Here is a 19,234-nt window from a genome sequence, read left to right as displayed (position 1 = left end):
TGATCTAGTTGAGAGGCGTCCCTGCCCATGGGACATGTTCAAGCATGTTAAGTTGACATACCAGCTAAAACTACAGTTCTGGCTATAACTATGGCTCCAACTAAAACTGCGGCTTCACCCGTGAATTCACATGTAGATTTTTTTGTTTTTTCTTTTTTTTCCTTCCAAAAATCACGCACTGATGTTGTTTAAACTCAAAGTGACATTGGAACTGGGAATGTGGTCATTTAGATTTGGGAAATCTTCCCATTTAGCTACCAAATAAAAAAAGCATTTCGTTGCTTTGTTTCATATGTTCAAAAAGTCTAAAAAACACCTGCGTTTGTTTGTTAATGCTAAATTTTTTAACCCCCCTGCTGTGTTGGAGTTTGGTTTTTTGCTTTTTTTGTTGTTGTTTTTTAAAAAGCCATGACATTTCCTTTCTTGTGAGATTACTTTTAAGATTGAAGCCAGTTGAAGTTTCTTTTGCGGTAATCACATTTGAATATTTTGGTTGGCTTGATATATTTGTCAGTTTGTACAAATATTAAAAAGTATGTATTTGAGTGGCAAGCTAGTCTATACTGGAAAGACCTTGCAACATGGAATTGTTAGGATTTGAAACTTTTTTTTACATCTGAAATATTATGGGGCTCGTGTTGCTTTATTACGAAGCTGGTAGTTTGTAAGGTTGCTTTTGACTTATTTTTTTCCCAGTTTTAGGTAACAATGGATAATACAAGGTGCAGCTTGGATAAAAATTCAGGATCTGCGTCTAGCTCAAGAGCTTATCCTAAAAGTAGATCTCTAAATATGTCTATGGAGTTATTACCACCAGAGCCATGTTTGCCAAAGGTAATTCTTTTCACCTTCAGCAGGTCAGAAGCTGTGTGCATGATTCTTCTTAGTAGAATGCCAAAGAAATAAGAGTCTGCTTTTTTAGCTTCATGCAGAGTTCTGGACTCTGCAGTTGTGCCCGAGGGGTTATGAGAAAGTTGATGAGTGTGAGCTGCTTCTTACGCATGCGTGGAATGATGTTTAATTTCATTTTTCTGAATCTGTATTACTTTTGTATTTGCCCCGAAAAGGACTACTCAGCACTGCAACCTGGAAAACTTGGTTGCCTTCCTCTTTATAGTTAGTCATGTTATTAAATAAATTTGAACTTAAGGAAAAATATTTGAAATTCTGGTAAAAAATGTGTATGTGCACAGCTATAGATTGTTGGTGCGTGAGCCAGCATGGTGCATAATTTCACTTCCATCCCATTTATGCTTTTAAATTTGAATAACAATTATTTTGTTTGTTAGAAGAGAGCATTTGAGTAACGCTCACAAGTTGAATTTTTGACTACAAGGCTCTCTCAGCATGTGTTAAAATGAAGTTTTTTAAAAAATCATAATATTTCAAGAAATACGTCGGCTTCAGGGATTTAAAAAAGTCTATTGGGAGTAGGCATTTATCTGTCATTTAAGAAAGTAAATATCAGGGGGTAACTTAATTTTGGGAACAGGTTATATGATATGGTTGTTGGATTGTAGGAACCAGGACTTGGGAATTAGAGATTTTGATTGTTTTACTTAGATTAGTCCAATCGTACTCTACCTCTCTTCACCTGTCCAGAATGGGATCATACCTAGATGTTTCACAGAAATGTTAATTAATTTTTATTTTTGGGTATAAAGGTTAACATCAAATAACTCAGAATCCATGTTCTGGCCTAAACATCATAGGCTATTGCATGAAAATTGCAGTCTCTTGTGATTGATGAATTAAGCATAAGTTTTGCAGCCTTCCAAAAGCTTTGAAAAGCTCTGTAGCATGAGCAAAAGATTGGGATGCTCCCTGGCACAGAGAATCCACAGTGTCAGGAAATGCGTGAGGCTGTTGTATACGCAGATTCTTAACTGCTTGGCCGTACCCTCTGCTGCAGCAGAAATGGCATAAATCTTTGGAATAATTTTCTAGCCTGGTAGTCCCAAATCTAGCAGGTGTGTGGAATGAGGAGCTTGAGAAATCCATGTGATAGCTAAGAAACAGAACTCTGTATCGGATCTGAAAATAGTTATTTTATTTAAGTGCTCTGCAGTCTTGTATAGAATCGCTGTTTGCCTTTGTGATAGCATGTGATTGTTGTGGTTCTCTCTTTCCTGCGAAGATTTCTGTATTTATGATACTAAGTAATTTGCATTTCATAGGTTGATTCAGCTGTCAGTTTGACTGGTAGTCATCAAAGGGCCAGTCTAGAAGACTGCTGTCCAGAGGGAAGCAAAGGTGATGACAGAGAGAAATCTGATGTCAAAGAAGTCGTAACAGATCAGCAAACCACACTGGAGAGTAATGGTAGTTTCTGTAATGTTTCACTGTTTGGTTTTTTCAAAGCAACCTTTTTCTAGGATCAGTATCAGAGTCTAGTTTGACTGAGGTGTAAGTCTAGACTGAAACACCTGTAATATTTGAAAGTAGAGGCATTACAGAGTCTCTCTTAACCCCAGAATTATTTTAATACACATTTCATCATGTGCTCTACTAGTCAGGCTGAAGAAATTATTTCGGTGCTTTGGGGTTTTTTAAGCTTATTTTATGTGTGATTTTTTTTTTTTTGCTGATACTATGGAGATGTTGTCACTCTTCCATTATAAATTTAAATCCACTCATTTGCCCAAATTGTGGGGGTACCTCCTCCCTCACCCCCTGAAACCAACTGCTACAGCTCAGAGTTTGATTCAGTGTTGTGTTAATAAGACATATATTTTCCTTTTTTACAACCAAGTTTAGAAATAAACATGATACATATGCTTGAGAATAATTCTACTCTTGTTTATGGTTGCTGTCAAATTACTTGTACTGCTTTTTAGTTGTGGGATGTGAGTTTTTTTTGTTTGTTTGTTTGAAGTGGAAATGCTTCAAGCTAGCATTAATTTTAAATATGTTTTCCAGCAAATTCTTCAAACTTGGAATGTTCTGAAGAAGCAGCTGTAGATCCTCAGATTCAAGAAGCTGTACAAAAAATGAATAGACTTGACAAAATACTGGCAAAAAAACATTTTAAGGAGAGAACAATTAAAAGGCAAGGCAAAGAAATGAGGGCAAAGCTCTGGGAAGAGCTTCAGGTTAGAAGTGTTCTGCTATTTTGTAAAAAGCACATCTTAGAGTACTGTCTTACAGAATTATCATTTTTCACACATGCGTTGTTTTATTAAATAACTCACAGTTGGCTGATCTATGTTATACGATGCATTTCTGTACTTCACTTTGAATAGGTTTTAATATATGTTGGCTAGACTGACTTTGAAAGAAGGTCCTGGTGCTTAAAAATTGACAGGACTGATAGCCAGATATTCAGCTGTCTGTGTGTGGTTTTCTAGCATAGTCTCGTGCTTGAGCTTGCTATTTGCAGGTGTGGTAAGGCACAGCAAGAGCTGATGTCTGAATTCAGACCTAAAAGTGTTTATTTTGCTCTAGTGTAACTGTTCTGAGGCCCATCTATTTTAGTACTGTCCTTTATTGAAGAAATTGGAGATGCCTCTTGAAGAAGGGCAAAGAACGCTACAACATGAATTCCTTCACATTATTCTTATCATGGTCTCTAGCAGTTAAATGTCGCTTAAGACTTGAAAGGTGGGAGTTAGAATTTCTTCTGACGTTAAGTATTGTATAATTTACTTGAATACAAATGTCAGTTGCTAAAAAGATGTGATTGCAGCTGGTTTGACTGCATCTCTTATTTTCAATGGGTTTGGATTCACAGATATATATAGAGAATCATAGAATGGCCTAGGCTGGAAGGGACCTTAGAGATGATTTTAATCCAGCCTCCCTGTCGCAAGGGACGCCACCTGTTGACTAGATCAGGCAACACATGAGGACGGAACGGGAATCGAACCCATGGCCTTGGCACCGTCAGTGCCATGCTCAATTGACTGAGCTAACTGGCCCCCTAAATATGTTATATATATTTTATATGTGCATGTATCTGTATATTTATGCTGTTATTTCTTTTGAATAGACTATCAGAACCACTGGAAGCCATGAGGAAACAGAAAACACGAAACATTTTTTAGCTTTGATCTCATCAGGGCAAGATACAGCTGGTAAGTAAGAAAGAGAAGTAAATACCCTGACATAATTATCTTGATAAAGATTCATATTTTTTGATACTATAAAAATAATAGCTTTCAAACCTTTACAATAAAATATTTGTTTTTAAAAGAACATGAAGGGAATATTTGAAACATTAACTGCAATAATTTTTGCATGATTACAGATGTAGAAGTTGTACTTTAACATTAGATTTTTCAATAGAAACTGCTTTTTTTTTTTTTTCCCCCGAAGAACTGGCTGTTCTAGAAGGGCTGAAATCCAGGATAAGTAAAGCTTGCATTTTTCAATTTGATGGTCAACAGATGATTTCAGAAAGAATGAATGACTGATGACACTGGTAAATTAAAGATAACAGGTATAGGGAAAATGAAGGGTGGAAACCTACCGAAAAGCTTGGATGTCTCTACCATTTTGAAACACCTGGGCAATAAACAAGGAATTAAAAATTGCTTTAGTAAACAAACAAAAAGATGATGTTACTGATGTGTAGTTACTGTTGGTCTTAGAGTTTGTCAGGCTGGAGTATTTGGTGTGGGAAAGACAGGCAGCTAAAAAATACTAGGCCTAAAAATGTTACTTTAGAAGCTCTAGGGATGTTGGCCCTGCCACATAAATATCTTGGAAAAAACGTTCATGTGGGAGTAGTAGAGTGAGAAGGAAGCAATGGCAATGCCACGGTAAGGATATTGTATTATGGCAGGCCCAGAGAGAGGGAAGTCCTGAGCTTTTTAGGCACTGTTGTCGGAAGAACCAAAATAACGGGACCAAATTATAATACTACTGAGTTATATGTTAGGAAACAGTACGGGAAGATGCATGTGCAGCCCAGGGCTTGGAACATGGTCTAAATGGGGTATGACTCATTTACATTAAATTTTATACTTGATTAAATTATGTTTAATTCTCTTCTAAAAGAAGTTCAGATTCTGAATGTGAGAATAAAAGGGATTATCAAGTAATATAGAGTGTGATTCTAAGGAAAAGGCATGAATATGAAACATGAGCTTAGGTGGTGGGTTTTTTAATCAGCAAATGTCGTGAGAGTCCTAGGGAAGAATATTTAGCATAGATGGCAGTTTTTAAAAGTGAAACTATGTGAAATATATGCTAGCAGACTATTCTCAAGAAGAAAAGACCAGGAAGTCTGATAATTTCTGAGTTTCGTCATGATATGACAATGAAGTCAAAATTATCCAAAGTGGAAATGAACACAGCAAAAGACTGAATGATTGCATTTTAGTCTTCTGATAAGAATTACTTGCATTTTAAGTAGAACTTAAACCATCAAATTCTATAGCTGCATTAAAAGGAGAGAAATGACTAATGAAGGACTGAGTTCTTCAACAGGAAAGGTAAACAAACAGTCAAATGATAGAGAAATGTGGAATGTGATACATAACAAAAGAGTAATATCAAAATAGTGAATACTAATAATGTAAAAATAGGTAGAATAGGGAAAGGAAAGTTCAAACTGTATAGAAATTTTTTTCTATTGTATGAGAGGGACACAATTCTGTTGGAGTGCTAAAGCAAGTGGTGAAAGCACATTCTCAAGTAGTTTCTGGCAGTTTTCTTCAAGAACACACAAAGGATGTGCATGCTTGCAGACACCTGGAAAAAGAAAACACTAGGTATTTAAAAATTTTTTTGGTTGGTTGTTTCTTTTCTCCCCTACGGCTGGGCTCTTAATGGGGGAGACACTGGAACAAGCTGTAGCGTTGTTCTCACAACGTCTTTACTGAGGGGGCAGAGGGAACAAAACCAGACTGAATTTGTCAAGAATACAGCATGTCAAAACTGCTTGAGAGTGGGTTTTAAAAATTTGCTGTTTGAATACCTGTCTCAGCGCTGGAGTTCTCTAATGTGTGTCAATCACATGCATTTTTCCTGTCCTTTGTCTGTGTACTTTGGTTGAAAGAAAGAATTGTGGTGTATCCTGTCTTTTTTTCTCATTGGGCAATGAACAAAGATTTGAAATCTGAATGGTTATTGCTGAGCAAAAATATCAAGCTTCAATATTCTAAGTATGTGCATAATAATAGTAGCAATACGTGGTTAAAGCATTTCAACAGATTTTATTCTTACAAGGTAACCTTTTATTTTCATGCTAAAGTTTGGGTTATTAAGGCAAGAATTTGATGAGAGTGATATTTGAGAAGTGTCCAGCAGATGTCAGGATATAGTAAAAGAACAGTGGGCAAGCGAAATTACATGGTTGCTAATGAACTCCGTGCTTCAATTGCTCTTATTTCCAAGGTAATTCCCTGCTCTGGGGATCATGCGCATCATATGGGTTCTGGTGGACTGTGCTGGCAAAACTCAGTGTAGTTTGGATTTATATTTTTTCCTCCAGCTTGATCTTTATCTTGAATTTTCTGTGACTTTTCTGTGATGTGCTAGTGCCCTACTTTTCAGGTCTTATTTATTTAAATGAGTGCCTTGATAAGTGCCCTGGCTGAGACTGAATGAAAGGCTATTAGTATGTTGTGGTTTTCGGAGCTTGAATTTGATAAAAGAGCTTTAATAAATAACGTATATAGGGGGGCTATTTAATTACAGCTTTTAATGTGGCTGTGAAATCAAACACAAGTTCTGGGTGCAAAATCGTAAATGACATACATGTCCCAGCCTCTCAGGCACAAAGAAACCTCTGACGCAGTCATAGCAGCAATGTTAATCAGGAGTCAAAGTGCCTTGATTTTATTCACCTGTGCTTTGTGTAACAAAATCGTACCTTTGGTTGTGTCCATTAAACTTCATTGTTAGAAGAAACTGGTGGTTTTATTCATTATGAAACCCATATTTTCCATATGTGATATATAGGGTTATTTACAACACAAGTCCTTTTCTGTAAATGCTAAGTAATGCAAATTAATGCTCTAACTTATACTTTTACTTGATATATGTTAATACTGTTATTCAGTTTTTTTCTTTGAGTAACTGAAACAACCTTGCAGCATAATTATGAATGAGGCACACCTTAGACTTCTCCTCTTTCTTTATTTCTTGAGAAATATGGTGGTTATGTAATTTATCCAAGTAAATTCCTTTAACTTCCATGTGTGAGATCTTATAGTATGATACGCATGAAACTAGATCTTTAAATACATTTGAATTAAGTTTTGCTGAATAAATCACTTGCAGATCATTCCCATGCTAAAGAAAATGAAACATACACTTCAGTATTTCAGACACAGATTAATCCAGAAGATTATGATTGCTGTAAGACCCAACATGGGCACGGTAAGCTTTATTACTTTTATAGTTCATATTTCTAGATATGGCAAAATGGCATGTACAATGAGTGTGTAATGAAGACTTGGCCTTTGTGGCTAGGCTAGTCAGATCAGAAAAAGCAAGGGGGCTTACTGGAGTGGTGACAATTCTTATGTTTTTGAAAAATTGTAAGAAAGAATAATTTGGTTTGTGACTTACCTAAAACATTTTACTCAACATGTTAAGGAAACTTTTACTTTTGAGTTCATAAAACTTTTTTTCTTTCACTGTAAAATATGTCATTAAGTCTTCAGGAAAATTCTTTAAAAACTTCTCTGTTATTCTAAGGTAGATTTTCATCAATAGGGTTATATTCAAGAAACTATCTAAAAATGAAGAGTGATGCTGTATACAGCTGCAACTGTTCTGTTTGTTTTTGTTTTTTTTCCTGGAGAAATTGTATAGATGTTGTGACAAACCTAAATCTTCAGACAACTGGTTTTATATTTTGTTACACTGACAACTGTAAAGGCTGCATTGCTTTTATGGATCAAATACTTTCTGGCAAAAGTCAAACATCTGTGCTGATTCTTTTAGACACCATGAGTTTATGTGCACTCAAAGTAATTGGAATTGTGGTTTTGTGCCTCTGTTCTTTTCCTATTTGAAATTCAAATTTGTATGGTTGAGTAACTTCTCACATGTGTTGTGACATAAGAAGAATAGCTTCAGCTGCCATTGCTATCAGCTGCAGTGGTTTATTTCTTTGTCATCAACATTCTGTGTAAACAGAAGGAATCTATCTTTCTGGTGACTGACTTAGATGAAAAGAATGTGATAAATAGGTCTTCTTCAAGGTTGAACTATTGATGGGAGCAGAATCTGTGCTTTTTAGAACGTGACTGTGTACTTTAATTTTTAAACCTGGACCTCAGCTCCCTTTATCGCTCGTCTTGGTCCACCAATATGTGACTTTAACTTTGTTATTAAATATTTCTTCACAGTGGGTTGAGCAGTGCTGTGCTTTTGATTTCTCTGTCTTCCTATCATGTCTTCCTCCCTTAAGGTGAAGTTTGATCCTTAGCTTCCACGTTCATGGTTTCTGAGTTGTGCTGAATGATGATAAAGGGAGTGGAACATCTCGCTTAAGAGGAAAGGCTGAGTAAGCTGAGCCTCTTCAGCTTGGAGGAGACTGAGGGGTGACCTTATTAGTGTTGATAAATATGTAAAGGGTGAGTGTCAGGAGGATGGAGCCAGGCTCTTCTCAGTGTTGTCAAATGACAGGACAAGGGGCAATGGGTCCAAGCTCGAGCATAGGAGGTTCCACAAAAACATTAGGAAAAACTTTTTCACTGTGAGGGTGACAGAGCACTGGCACAGGCTGCCCAGGGAGGTTGTGGAGTCTCCTTCTCTGGAGACATTCAACGGCCACCTGGACGTGTTCCTGTGTGGCGTATTCTAGGTGATCCTGCTCTGGCAGGGGGTTGGACTAGATGATCTTCTGAGGTCCTTTCCAGCCCCTGACATTCTGTGAATAGCAGTGGCAGGTTTCATTACCAGTATTCAGGACATCAGTGACTTCTGAAGCTTCCAGGACAGGCATGGTTGGGAGTTGCTATTGCTTGCACTATTTTGAGATGTTCTACATTCTCCCTGTTTTGGAACATATGAAATAGAGAACACTTACAACTTGGGAGCAATAAATTAAATGACTTACTGTTTCTGCTGGAGGCTTTTGATATGGTTTCTGAGTAGCTAAGACTTCTTGTTTTCGTTGCTTTTGGATTTCTGTGTAACAGCTGTTATAAAGGCAGACCTTGAACAAGAGAAGCTTAACTTGTGAAGAAGAATGTATGTATTATGTATAATACTTCAAAAATCTCATCAAGATTATTATCAAATCTATGGAAACATGTATGCAAAACTTGTTGAGTTGCAGTCTCTCTTCTAGTTACCTTTGGCAATCTTAAGCAATTCTTTGTCCTAGTGATCTGTCTCTGGCCCTTCTCTACTTGAATGTCCTGAGATGTTCTGCATGACAGCTCCTTCTCAAAAACATTTACTCTACAGTTAGAGAAAGATGTAACTTAGAAGTAGTGTGTCATATGTTGTATGTTATATTGGTGCTTGGTTTGTTTTGTTCTTTTCAGGATACAACTTGTCATGTTTATATTCATTGGTAAATTCTTACATGATTCAATACCTTCATAGATTCAGGATGTTACCTGGGGATATTAAAGATAGTTCGGGAGTTTTCAGTAAACAGTTGTGCATTTGAACTGTGACAGGTCGTTCTTGGTCAGATGCAACATCTCAGTCCTTTAAGGTTTACCTGCAGGTTGGGAGTTGTTATGGGTTTGAGAAGAGTGCCAGAGTAGAAACTTTCCCTGGAGCCCCATGGTGGTTGAGATGTCAGGAAGATGATTGCCTGTGAGCTGAGGAGGTCGACGATGGCGAGAGCGTCCAGGATGCGATGGTACAGGAGAACCCCATGGCAGAGGGCAGAGATATGAGCATCAATGGAGGATGTGCCTGAAGCAATCTGTGACCCCAATTGGGATGGACTCACGAGGACGAAGAGGATTGCTTCCCATCAGGTGGACACCATGTGGCATGAAGGGGAGACTGCGAGGAGTATCTCAAGTATTAGGAACTGCCCTGGACTATGAGAAACGGCCAGATGGATGACACTCCCCACCCTCTGCCAATCCACCTTGCACTGGTCGGGGGGAGAGGAGGAAGTTGGGAAGATGGGAGGGGTGCAGGAGAAGTGTATTTAAGATTTGGTTGTGTTTATTTATGTATTCCTCTCACTATCCTGCCCTGTAAATGTGGTGGTAAACTTGTTTCCTCCCCACGTCTACTCGGTTTTTACCCGTCGTCTTAAGTGGTAGGTTATTATCCTCACTGTCTTTAATCTCAAACCTTGAGCCATTTTAGTTGAATTTTCTCCCTCCGCATTGCTGTGGAGATGGGAGTGGGGGAGGAGTGAGCAAAAGACCATGTGGTTCTTCGTTGTTACCTAAGCAAGGGCTTGAACCACGACAGGATTAAGTCTGGTGATTTTTTTTGTCTATAGTGTGTAAAAGAATGTATGGAATTTAGTTAATATATTTGGGAGTTTAGTTTCAGTCTGCTCACTTTGAAAAAGCGTTCTTTCCATGTGAACTTCCATAGCCTGTCTTCTATCATCTAACAAGTCAAGTTGGGTGGGGTTTTTTTTTGTAGGCAAACAGCCCACCCATGTTTCAAATCTCTACTTTCCAGAAAAGCAAGAAGTGCCATGCCTGCTTTTGAAGTAATTTTTGAGACTTAGAAGTTAGTTGTATTTGCTTAGGCTTGTTATTTAATGTGATAGAGATTTGCTGTTCATAAAGGAATTGCTGTTTCAAAACTGGTAAAAGTCTCTGAAAACCAGACTAATGTACCCATCTTTGTATGATGGATAGAAACCCATTGTTGAAAAAAAATAAATGTGTGATGTCGTGAGAATATGGTGTGAGTGTTTAATAGCTTTACATCCCTATGATGAGTTTTATTTTTAACCAAATTTGTTTTATAAGCTGTATTATATCAACTATATCATCTGTTCTTCAGCTGTTTTATTTTAAAAAATGTACTTGATACATCTCCAAATAGTTCTGTGGTTTTCAAAAAAATTATTGTCTGGTTTTGTACCGATGATAAAACTGAAACAGTGATAGGGTTCAAAGGAATGCTGTGGCTTTTAAAGCCACCATGTTTAACATTTTTGAGGTCAGAAATCCAGAAGTATTTTAGCCTTTGCAAGATTGAATGATCTCATATAATAAAAGCTTAAAAATGAGGTTGGATTTTGACAATAGTTATGTTTTAAACATTGCAGTATAGTTTTATATAAATAATGAAAACGACATATAAGAAGTTTGCCACTCCACTTTATACGTTAAAGATTTAAAGGGGGCTACTGTTACTATAGACCTTATTGAGGAAGAAAAGTTAATAATTTATGATCATTCTTTTTCTGATTCAAGCTTCACATGATACAACTGAATTAGAAACAAGTGAATTCCTTAATCAAGCAGAAAAAACGTATGGCAAAAGTAAAAACAATCAAAATTTCATTAAAAAGAACATTGAGGTAAGTGTTAAAACATCAAATCACTAACATTTTGGTAACTCAGCATAAAGACAGTATATAAGTACTTCTGGAGACAGTTGGAGTTTTCATCAGGAATAATAAAATCTAATTAGGCAGAAATGAAAAAAGCCTGCTTTTAACAAGTGTTTATGGCAGAGTACTGTGTAAGATAGTTCTAATTTTGGATGCTTATACTGGTGGGGATAATACTGTTTCCATGTTAAAGAGTACTGGAAACGGAATTATTTTGTTTGTGCCTGGATGCAGCTTGTTTGGAGGACAAATATTTCCTAAGACTGTCTTAAAATGTATTTAGTATTAAGCTAAAGGAAGATGTCCTTATGCATAGATAAGGAATAGCTATACTGGGTGTCTGCATGGTACCCTTATTTTCAGAAGATTTCTGTCTGTCAGAAGACATATGCCTTGATTTTCATGGTTTTGTTTGTTTGTTTGTTTTAAGAACTAGTAGCTATTACTATTTTTTTAACCAATGAAAAAAATACACCCCCTTGCTATGTCAAAGAATGTTAAAAGGTTATCTATTATGTGGGCTGCTAGATTTTTCTGCCAGAGTGATAATTTCTGTTATGGCAGTAAGCAAGATTTGGATGTCACAGAGTTTATAAACTTTGTTTTGGTGTTGTTTGAGCTAATGGAGTTCTAAAGATTGTTTAATTTTTTTTCTTTTTGGAAATATTTCAGCTAGCAAAAGATTCAGGAAACCAGATTGTTATGCTTGAGAGAGAAAGGAAAAGGCTAACTGAACTCTTGAAAGACACAGAAAATGGAACTAAATTGCAGGGTCTTGAGGTATGGCAACTTTAATTTGTACTGTCCTATTGTATTTGGCTTATTTTTACGGTAAATCTAAATTTGATTTGGTTTTAGTCCTACCGTGAACTAACCTACTGAGATTTGAGAGAAAAGCTGGACAAATCCAATTGGCTTTGTTGCCAAGACTGAGTTTTCATTGGCTTCTTTTTTCATTTTACTAACTCTTAGACATGCCTGGCCTTAGAAAACCAGCAGAACTTAAAAGAAAGTTTAACACGGGTGGAAAGAGCTTTAGAAGCACACTGAGAGAAGATGACCTATTTTCTCTGCATAAAATGTGGATTTGTGGCCTATCAGAGTGGCTGGTGCTGTAGACTCAGATGGAGGGGCCAGCAACTACATTAGAAAAAATCCAAGAGATTTTTTAAGGACGTTAACTTCAGAATGCAGCAACTGCAGGGATATGCGTTGGTGAATCTTATGCATCGATTTAGAAAGATCTTTGTTTGGCTTCCAACTTACACCATTTTAAAAGTATACAGAGGAACCAAGGACTGCTCAAGTATTAGACATTTGTGCTGTAATGGAATATTGAAGAACATGCAGTCTGCATACTACAGTGGAGAGCAAGAGAGTAGATAAAAATAGTTTTCCTAACAGAAGTACCTGTCCCTGGAGCTGTAGGCTTTATGGGTCTTTGGACCGTAACCATATGATGAATGCTACTTTTGAAGGAATTTAGGGGTTCAGGCTGCCATCTCTATGGCCATGGGTGTCCCAAATGAGGTGTGGGCAGAGCAATGTTGGCACAGTGCCGTGTTCCACTTGGCTTGCCTTTTACATCCAAATTGTCCTTGGAGCTGGGAGCTGTAGATCTCTGAAACTTAACCCTAAACAAAATCGTCGTTGCAGACTTATTTTAAAGGCTGAGGACTCCAGCCCCATGAGTGGTGCCCACATTAGATAGTTCTCTAGGAACCAATATTCGTGCAGTGCTGTGCTCCCCTTGGCCTGCCTTTTGCATCCCAATAGTCATTGGTACTGGGGGCTTTGTAGATCTCTGAACCTTAATCCTAAGCTTGAAGCTATTATCATTTTTCCATTGGGTCTCTGGTCTGCGTTCCCCTGCTGGTTAGATATGAAAATTATGGAAGGATCAATGTTGATGCAGTGCTGTGCTCCTCTTGGCCTGCCTTCTGCATCCCAGTAGTCCTTGGAGCTGGGGGCTTTGTAGATCTCTGAACCTGAACCCTAAGCTTAAATCTATTATCAGATTTGTGTTTGGTCTCCCATCTGCATTCTCACTGCTGCCCAGATTAGTAAATTATAGAAGGATCAATATTGGTGCTGTGCCTTGCTCCCCTTGGCTTGCCATTTCCAGCCCCATTGTCCTTGGAGCTGTGTGCTCTATGGCTAGAAGAACTGGATCCCTAATGCAAACGCTAATTCCGAATGAATTTAGGGGTTCAAGGCTGATGTCCGTATGACCATGGGTGTCCCAAATGAGAGAAGTGTGGATGGATCGATGTTGGTGCTGTGCCGTGCTCTGCTTGGATTGATTAAAAAACAGTATTTCATTATCCCACCAGTCATTGCTTCTAGGAAGCGTCTGTGTCTCTAAATGATTCCCACTGATGTGACAACATCAAATGGTCTGTTGATCTCCTAGATTCCAGGAGATGGCCTTTATTTTTTGTTGCTTTGAAGGTAATGTCACACTAAAGTAGTTCTCAGGTGCTCTCTTGTTTTACAGACGTAATGATAAGGCTGGTAGGATAGGAAGATAAAATTTTATTTGAAAAATTAATTGTCCTAGGAACATAGAGTACTCTTCCAACTATATACGGTTTTAGACTTGTTATTTTTGTCCTCAGACTACGTAAATGATATAATGAAACTTGCATTTTAATAAATAAGAAGAAATAGGGAAAATACTTTGTTTGTATAAAGAAGTTATGTGAACTTTCCAATGCAAATTTTTTTTAATTGGTGCTTTTTTTTTATATGAACTTGCAGGGTGACTTTATTTATCTGTGTTTAAATATTCATGAATTGGAAGCGGAAGGCTCTTTAGTCTAATGTTGATCTACTGGTTAAGAGAGTTGACTTTTATTATACTTTTAAGTCATTGCATATTAGAAGGACGAAGTTAAAGCTCATCAGATCATTGTTTAATTAATCTTTTGTCTGTGCAGATCAATTAGATCTGCTTGCAACAGGTTTGGCGTTATAATCCTACATAAGGGTGAATAAATGTTCAGCTGAAAGAGTACTTCATTCCATCTTTGAATAGGTAGAAACTGTAGGGAGAGGGTTGTGGAGAAGTTGAGGTTTTTTTGTTGGTTTTTTCCTCTTGTTGGTCTTGTTGGAGAGGTTGGAGTTTGATCACCATCTCTCCTGTTTTTCTTTTCTGATCAGGGACATGTTTCAATTTCAGGAGATGGTCCTTCATTTGAAAAATGTCGGCGTTTCACATTCTGAAGATGTTTTAAAATAGCCTTCTGTTAATAAACATCATAGCTCTCTGATCTAGATAATAGTGACTTTTAAAAAATAATTTATTATTTTATTCATTGAAAGTCTTCTCTCGCAATATGTAGTTGTTGATGGTTTTCTTTTCCTTTAAGGTAGTGTCCTTCACAAAATTTAGAGGTATTTATGCAGAATGGCCAATACATATTCTGATTGGGAACACATACCTTTTTTTGCGCCAATTCTCAAGGCATCATGCAATGGACAAGTGTAACAATATCCAAATTTTGTATTTGGCACGTATCACTATCATGCATGGATCTGCATAGATTTTAGTATTTCTATCAAATATTGAATAGATCACAAGATGTGCTGCTGTATGTTCTTGATCCACTGGGCAAGAATGGGAATAGTAATTTGTGGGTTAGTCTAGTCTGTACTAGATCATCTCCTTAAAGAAAACAGCTCCTCAATCTACTGCCAAAATAGAAGAAATTACTTAAACTTGTCTAGTCTGGCGATGGATTCTTCCTCTCCCACATTTGAATTATGTTATGGGTGAGGCATTTCCTGTGGCTGCTTTATAATGAAGATCATCAGGAAATTATCAGCTAATGAGTAATCTAGACTGCTTCAAGCTGACCTGGGTAATTGTCCAACTGATGGTCACTTTCATCTTATCTCAAAAAGCTGATGCAGCCACGTTGGCTAAAGTAATGTTTTGGTGGTTATCAGTCAAGGCAGAGCTGGCTGTGCTGCGTGAATTCCTCTGTACAGTGTAATGTGGATTAGATAGCTTCATTTGACTTGCACTATTAAGTATGTCAAATATCCAGAAAGTACTTCTGACTTTTTAAAAAGTGTTTTATGAGTATTTACAATATTTTAGAAGTATGTATTCATGCTAATCTAATTGTCAAAGCTTCAGGGGTATAATTTGTTTCAGATGTTCCAGCACTGGCTGTGCTGTTGTAAAAGTATTTTTCAGAGTTAATGCACAGGAGAACTTGACAGGACAGAAGCTTGTTTTCCAAGCAAAGCCATCTTAAAAATACCCAGGAGAATGTGTGAATGCATTTGGAGTAGTTTGGATACTATAGGTATGGAGCTGTAGCTAATGAACCCAGCTGCAGCTTAACTCACTTGTGTAGAGTCATTTAAGGAAGCATTGTGCTTGTTCTTCAGTGCCTGGTTAGGGGGTGGTTAACATGGCAGAAGTAGGGTACTGCATTGGGTACTTGAGTCATGTTGGTCACTGTCTCACCTGAACAGATCGTTCCACAAAGCTAGCAAGCTTCTAGAGACACATCGAAGTGTCTTGTCATGTCCTGTCAGGTGGACATGAATCCCTTACAAGACAGATGCTGAAGTCTTGAGGGCAAGGTACTAGGAAAAAAGAAACCAGCAGTACATTCATCCTCCCCCACATCCCTGCTTTTCCTTTCTGTGGTCCTTCCTGGTGTTTCCTTGTGGTCAGGACAGACACATAATCTGCTGCTGTCACTCCCAGTAAATGGTGGCTGTGCAGACTTCGTTCCGTAAGTGTGAGACAGAAGTGCCAGGTTGCTGTGGAGATCCTGCAGCTGTTTGTGAATATGAGCTTTTTGCTTGGGTTAAGTGGACGAAGCTCACTCATAGTACTCAACTGTCTTTACTAGGAGCACGTGTCTGTATTGGTTAGTCAAGGAAAAAGTCAAGTAAATCACAATCAAGAGAACAACTGTGCTTTTTGTCTCTCCCAGTGTGTTTCTGTGATAACTTACTGGGGCTCTAGAAGGATGACAGCTGGTTGTCTCAGAGCAGTTCCTTTCCTTATGGATGCCTTGCAAATGTTGCATTATGTCTCATACCCTGGTTTTGAGATTTGGCTCCATGTGGTTTCTGCCATAGCATCAACCTCTGCAGTTTCGTTCCAAGCCTAGTTTTGGTCAGACTTTCTCTTTTTATGACGCCTCATCAGATGGGAAGTGGTTGTCCTATTAGACATAGTTTCTGATTATATTTCCTTCTTTGACTTGCACAGGAGTCTCTTGCTTCCACTTCCTTCAGAGGATGTTAGAGAGTGGTCTGTTGTGTTGTGTTGTGTTCTGCTATATTTGGATGTCTGATGTGCTGCTGTGTAGGTATGGTTGGGTGTGTACCAGAGTAAATGTGTCTCTGCATTTGCTGCCAGACTTTGAGACGCAAGGTCATTGGAAGAGTTTGACAAGATGTGTTCAGTGTAGCTGAGAACATGTCATTTTTATGCCTGTTAACTTGTATTTTCCTTTTATAATGCAAAAACATACCTTGTTCTCTTGTTTGCTGTATGGCCAACTGTACAGTTCCTTGGACTTAAGCTGTGTCCAGAACAAGTGTGTAAACAAAGAGTGCTGAGAAGGCATAACAGACATGATTTAGGATGATGTTGAGGACAGTTCTAGTGTAGTTTTAGGGTTGTGCTTTTCCACTTCAATATTAGCTTTGAAAATGTGAGCTTATACCACGTTTGTTGTGTTTCCTCTCTTAGAACTGGTGGATCTACATCTGCCAGACATTTTTGCTCTTCATCTCTATCCTCTTGCAAAGGAGTGCAATGCTCCTAAATTGATTTTCATGTAAGTGGCATCAGAAAGTGGTGTTTACTATGTGGTACTGAATAGCAAGACTTATATGCAAGTTAGACCATGACAAGCCATTATTCTTTCAAGACAGATCAGCTGTCCAAAGCTCTTCTCTTGGGTGTCAGTGAACTTGATCAACAGGGTTGTATAACTTTCAGAAGAATGAATGCGGAACTTGGGAGCTGCCTGATTGCTCCTTGGCTGGCTGGCAGGGAGGCAAAGCATCTGGCTTTAAGCAATTTTATTTCAAGGCAAAGCATCTGGTTTTAAGCAGTTTTATTTCAAGGGCTTCTGAGTGGCTAGCCAGTGAAGACAAAGGATTTGGACTTTTGTAGAAATAAGTATAAAAGTGGCATAAATCTGTTTAGGTGAACACAACACATTTTTTGCCGTTACATTTTAACAATGCATGTAATTGCATGTGCTTTCTAAAAATAAAATTAAATTTCAGTATATTTTTTTTAAGTTGCTGCGTGACTGTATTTAAAAGTGAAAAATACATGCCTTAATTGTTCTGAAACCATATTGGCTTATGAGTGTGCCAGATACATGAATGTTTGGCAGATTTCAGCTATATGCTGAGATGGATGGAAACTTAGACTTTATTCTGAAGTACAGCTTATTTGAAAAAAAATACGCTTGATGCATAACTGCATTTAAAGTCTGTTTCCTTTGAGAATGATGATTAAATATTTTCTGTTTTTCGATAGGAGGAAGTATCTGGCTGGCTAGCACCGGGAGAAGGGTACACACCTGAACCAATGGAATTTCATCGACTAAATGAGATAGACATTAAGCTTCAAGTACTACTGTCTGATGGGGATTTTTCTCGGATTTCCAGCTCTTGCTCAAAATCTCCAAGACCCATTTACCAGGTATGTTGCAGGAGAGAACTTCCACGGCACATTTCCTGTTTGAAGTCTGTGTTGAGATCTGATGTAAGTTGAAATACAGCAGGCATCTGTATTTGTGGTTTTTGTCTGCTATTTCTTCTCAAAGTATAGGTGTTAAAGAATGAAGTGAAATCTTTGGCTGTAGAAAGCATACAGAAAAATAATATGTTGCTATTTTGAGTGGTATATAATTTGATGTCTCTCTTGTTTTTAACCACTGTTGATTCTACAGTTTCAACAAGAAATTTCATATAAAGGAATTGGTCACTCAGATGTTTTAGCTGCGTGAGGGCCTCAGGGTTTTGTCAGTGCGATAACATTTACATACTGCCTGTGATAAATGATCTTTAGTAATTAGAATTAGGTTTCTTTTTATCTCAGGATTTCAAAAGTGCCTTTTCACTTATGATCTGCATGATAAAGCAATTACTGATAAACAGTGTTAAGGACTGTAGAAAAATAAATGGTAATTCTATGTCCCTTATTTTCCTTTTGTCTTTTTCCCTTGCCAGAAGTATTAAGAACCCTTGAGGTTTCAGCCTTGGGATATAATTGTTTGAATTTTGTACATAGAAAATTTTGTACAAAATTTGTTTGAATTTTGTACATAGAAAACTCCCAATTTATCCCATGCCTCAGTAATGTTGCCCCTGATATAATGGGAGAGGAAATAAAACAAAAAATACTATAATTCCTATTTTATATTAATTTGCACAAAATTTTTTTGCTTCTGTAAAATTTCCAGATTATAGCCAGAACAGGTGTATCAGGGTCTCTGTGAGAGTGTCCATTGGCAAAACTCTTTTGGGTTATCAGTGTATGAGAAGCACTCCTTGAACGGCTAAATACCTGTGGCCCCTCTTTTGTTTTTCTAAAGAGCACTGTAATGCCACTTCTTTGTATTGTCTTCTTCCTGAACTTCAGGGTTTTGATTTAACTACGCTAGTATTTTCTGTAGCTGTGACGGTTCCAGAGGAGTCGCATTTTGATGTTGATCGTTTACCAGCTGGGATTTAATGCGTGAACCAGCGACTCCCTCTAGTGGGTACTCACTGGCAGAAATGCAGTTG

At 37.6% G+C, this 19,234-nt stretch overlaps 1 protein-coding gene across 1 annotated transcript; it reads left to right on the top strand.

Annotated features, from left to right (window-relative positions):
- Nucleotides 1-798: 798 nt before the first annotated feature.
- Nucleotides 799-19,181, top strand: LOC104280807 (fibrous sheath-interacting protein 1-like). Its single transcript, XM_009878575.1, has 9 exons — nt 799-834; nt 2,178-2,316; nt 2,920-3,092; nt 3,989-4,073; nt 7,228-7,326; nt 11,313-11,419; nt 12,125-12,232; nt 17,982-18,146; nt 19,089-19,181. The coding sequence occupies exons 1-9, from the start codon at nt 799-801 to the stop codon at nt 19,179-19,181; spliced, it is 1,005 nt and encodes a 334-aa protein (XP_009876877.1).
- The last annotated feature ends 53 nt before the right edge of the window (nt 19,182-19,234 follow it).

The sequence above is a fragment of the Apaloderma vittatum genome, unplaced genomic scaffold (genome assembly GCF_000703405.1).
Source record: "Apaloderma vittatum isolate BGI_N311 unplaced genomic scaffold, ASM70340v1 scaffold19881, whole genome shotgun sequence".
NCBI classification, from domain to species: Eukaryota; Metazoa; Chordata; class Aves; order Trogoniformes; family Trogonidae; genus Apaloderma; species Apaloderma vittatum.
Note: the sequence above shows the minus strand (reverse complement) of the source record. Positions and strands in the feature narration are given on the sequence as shown.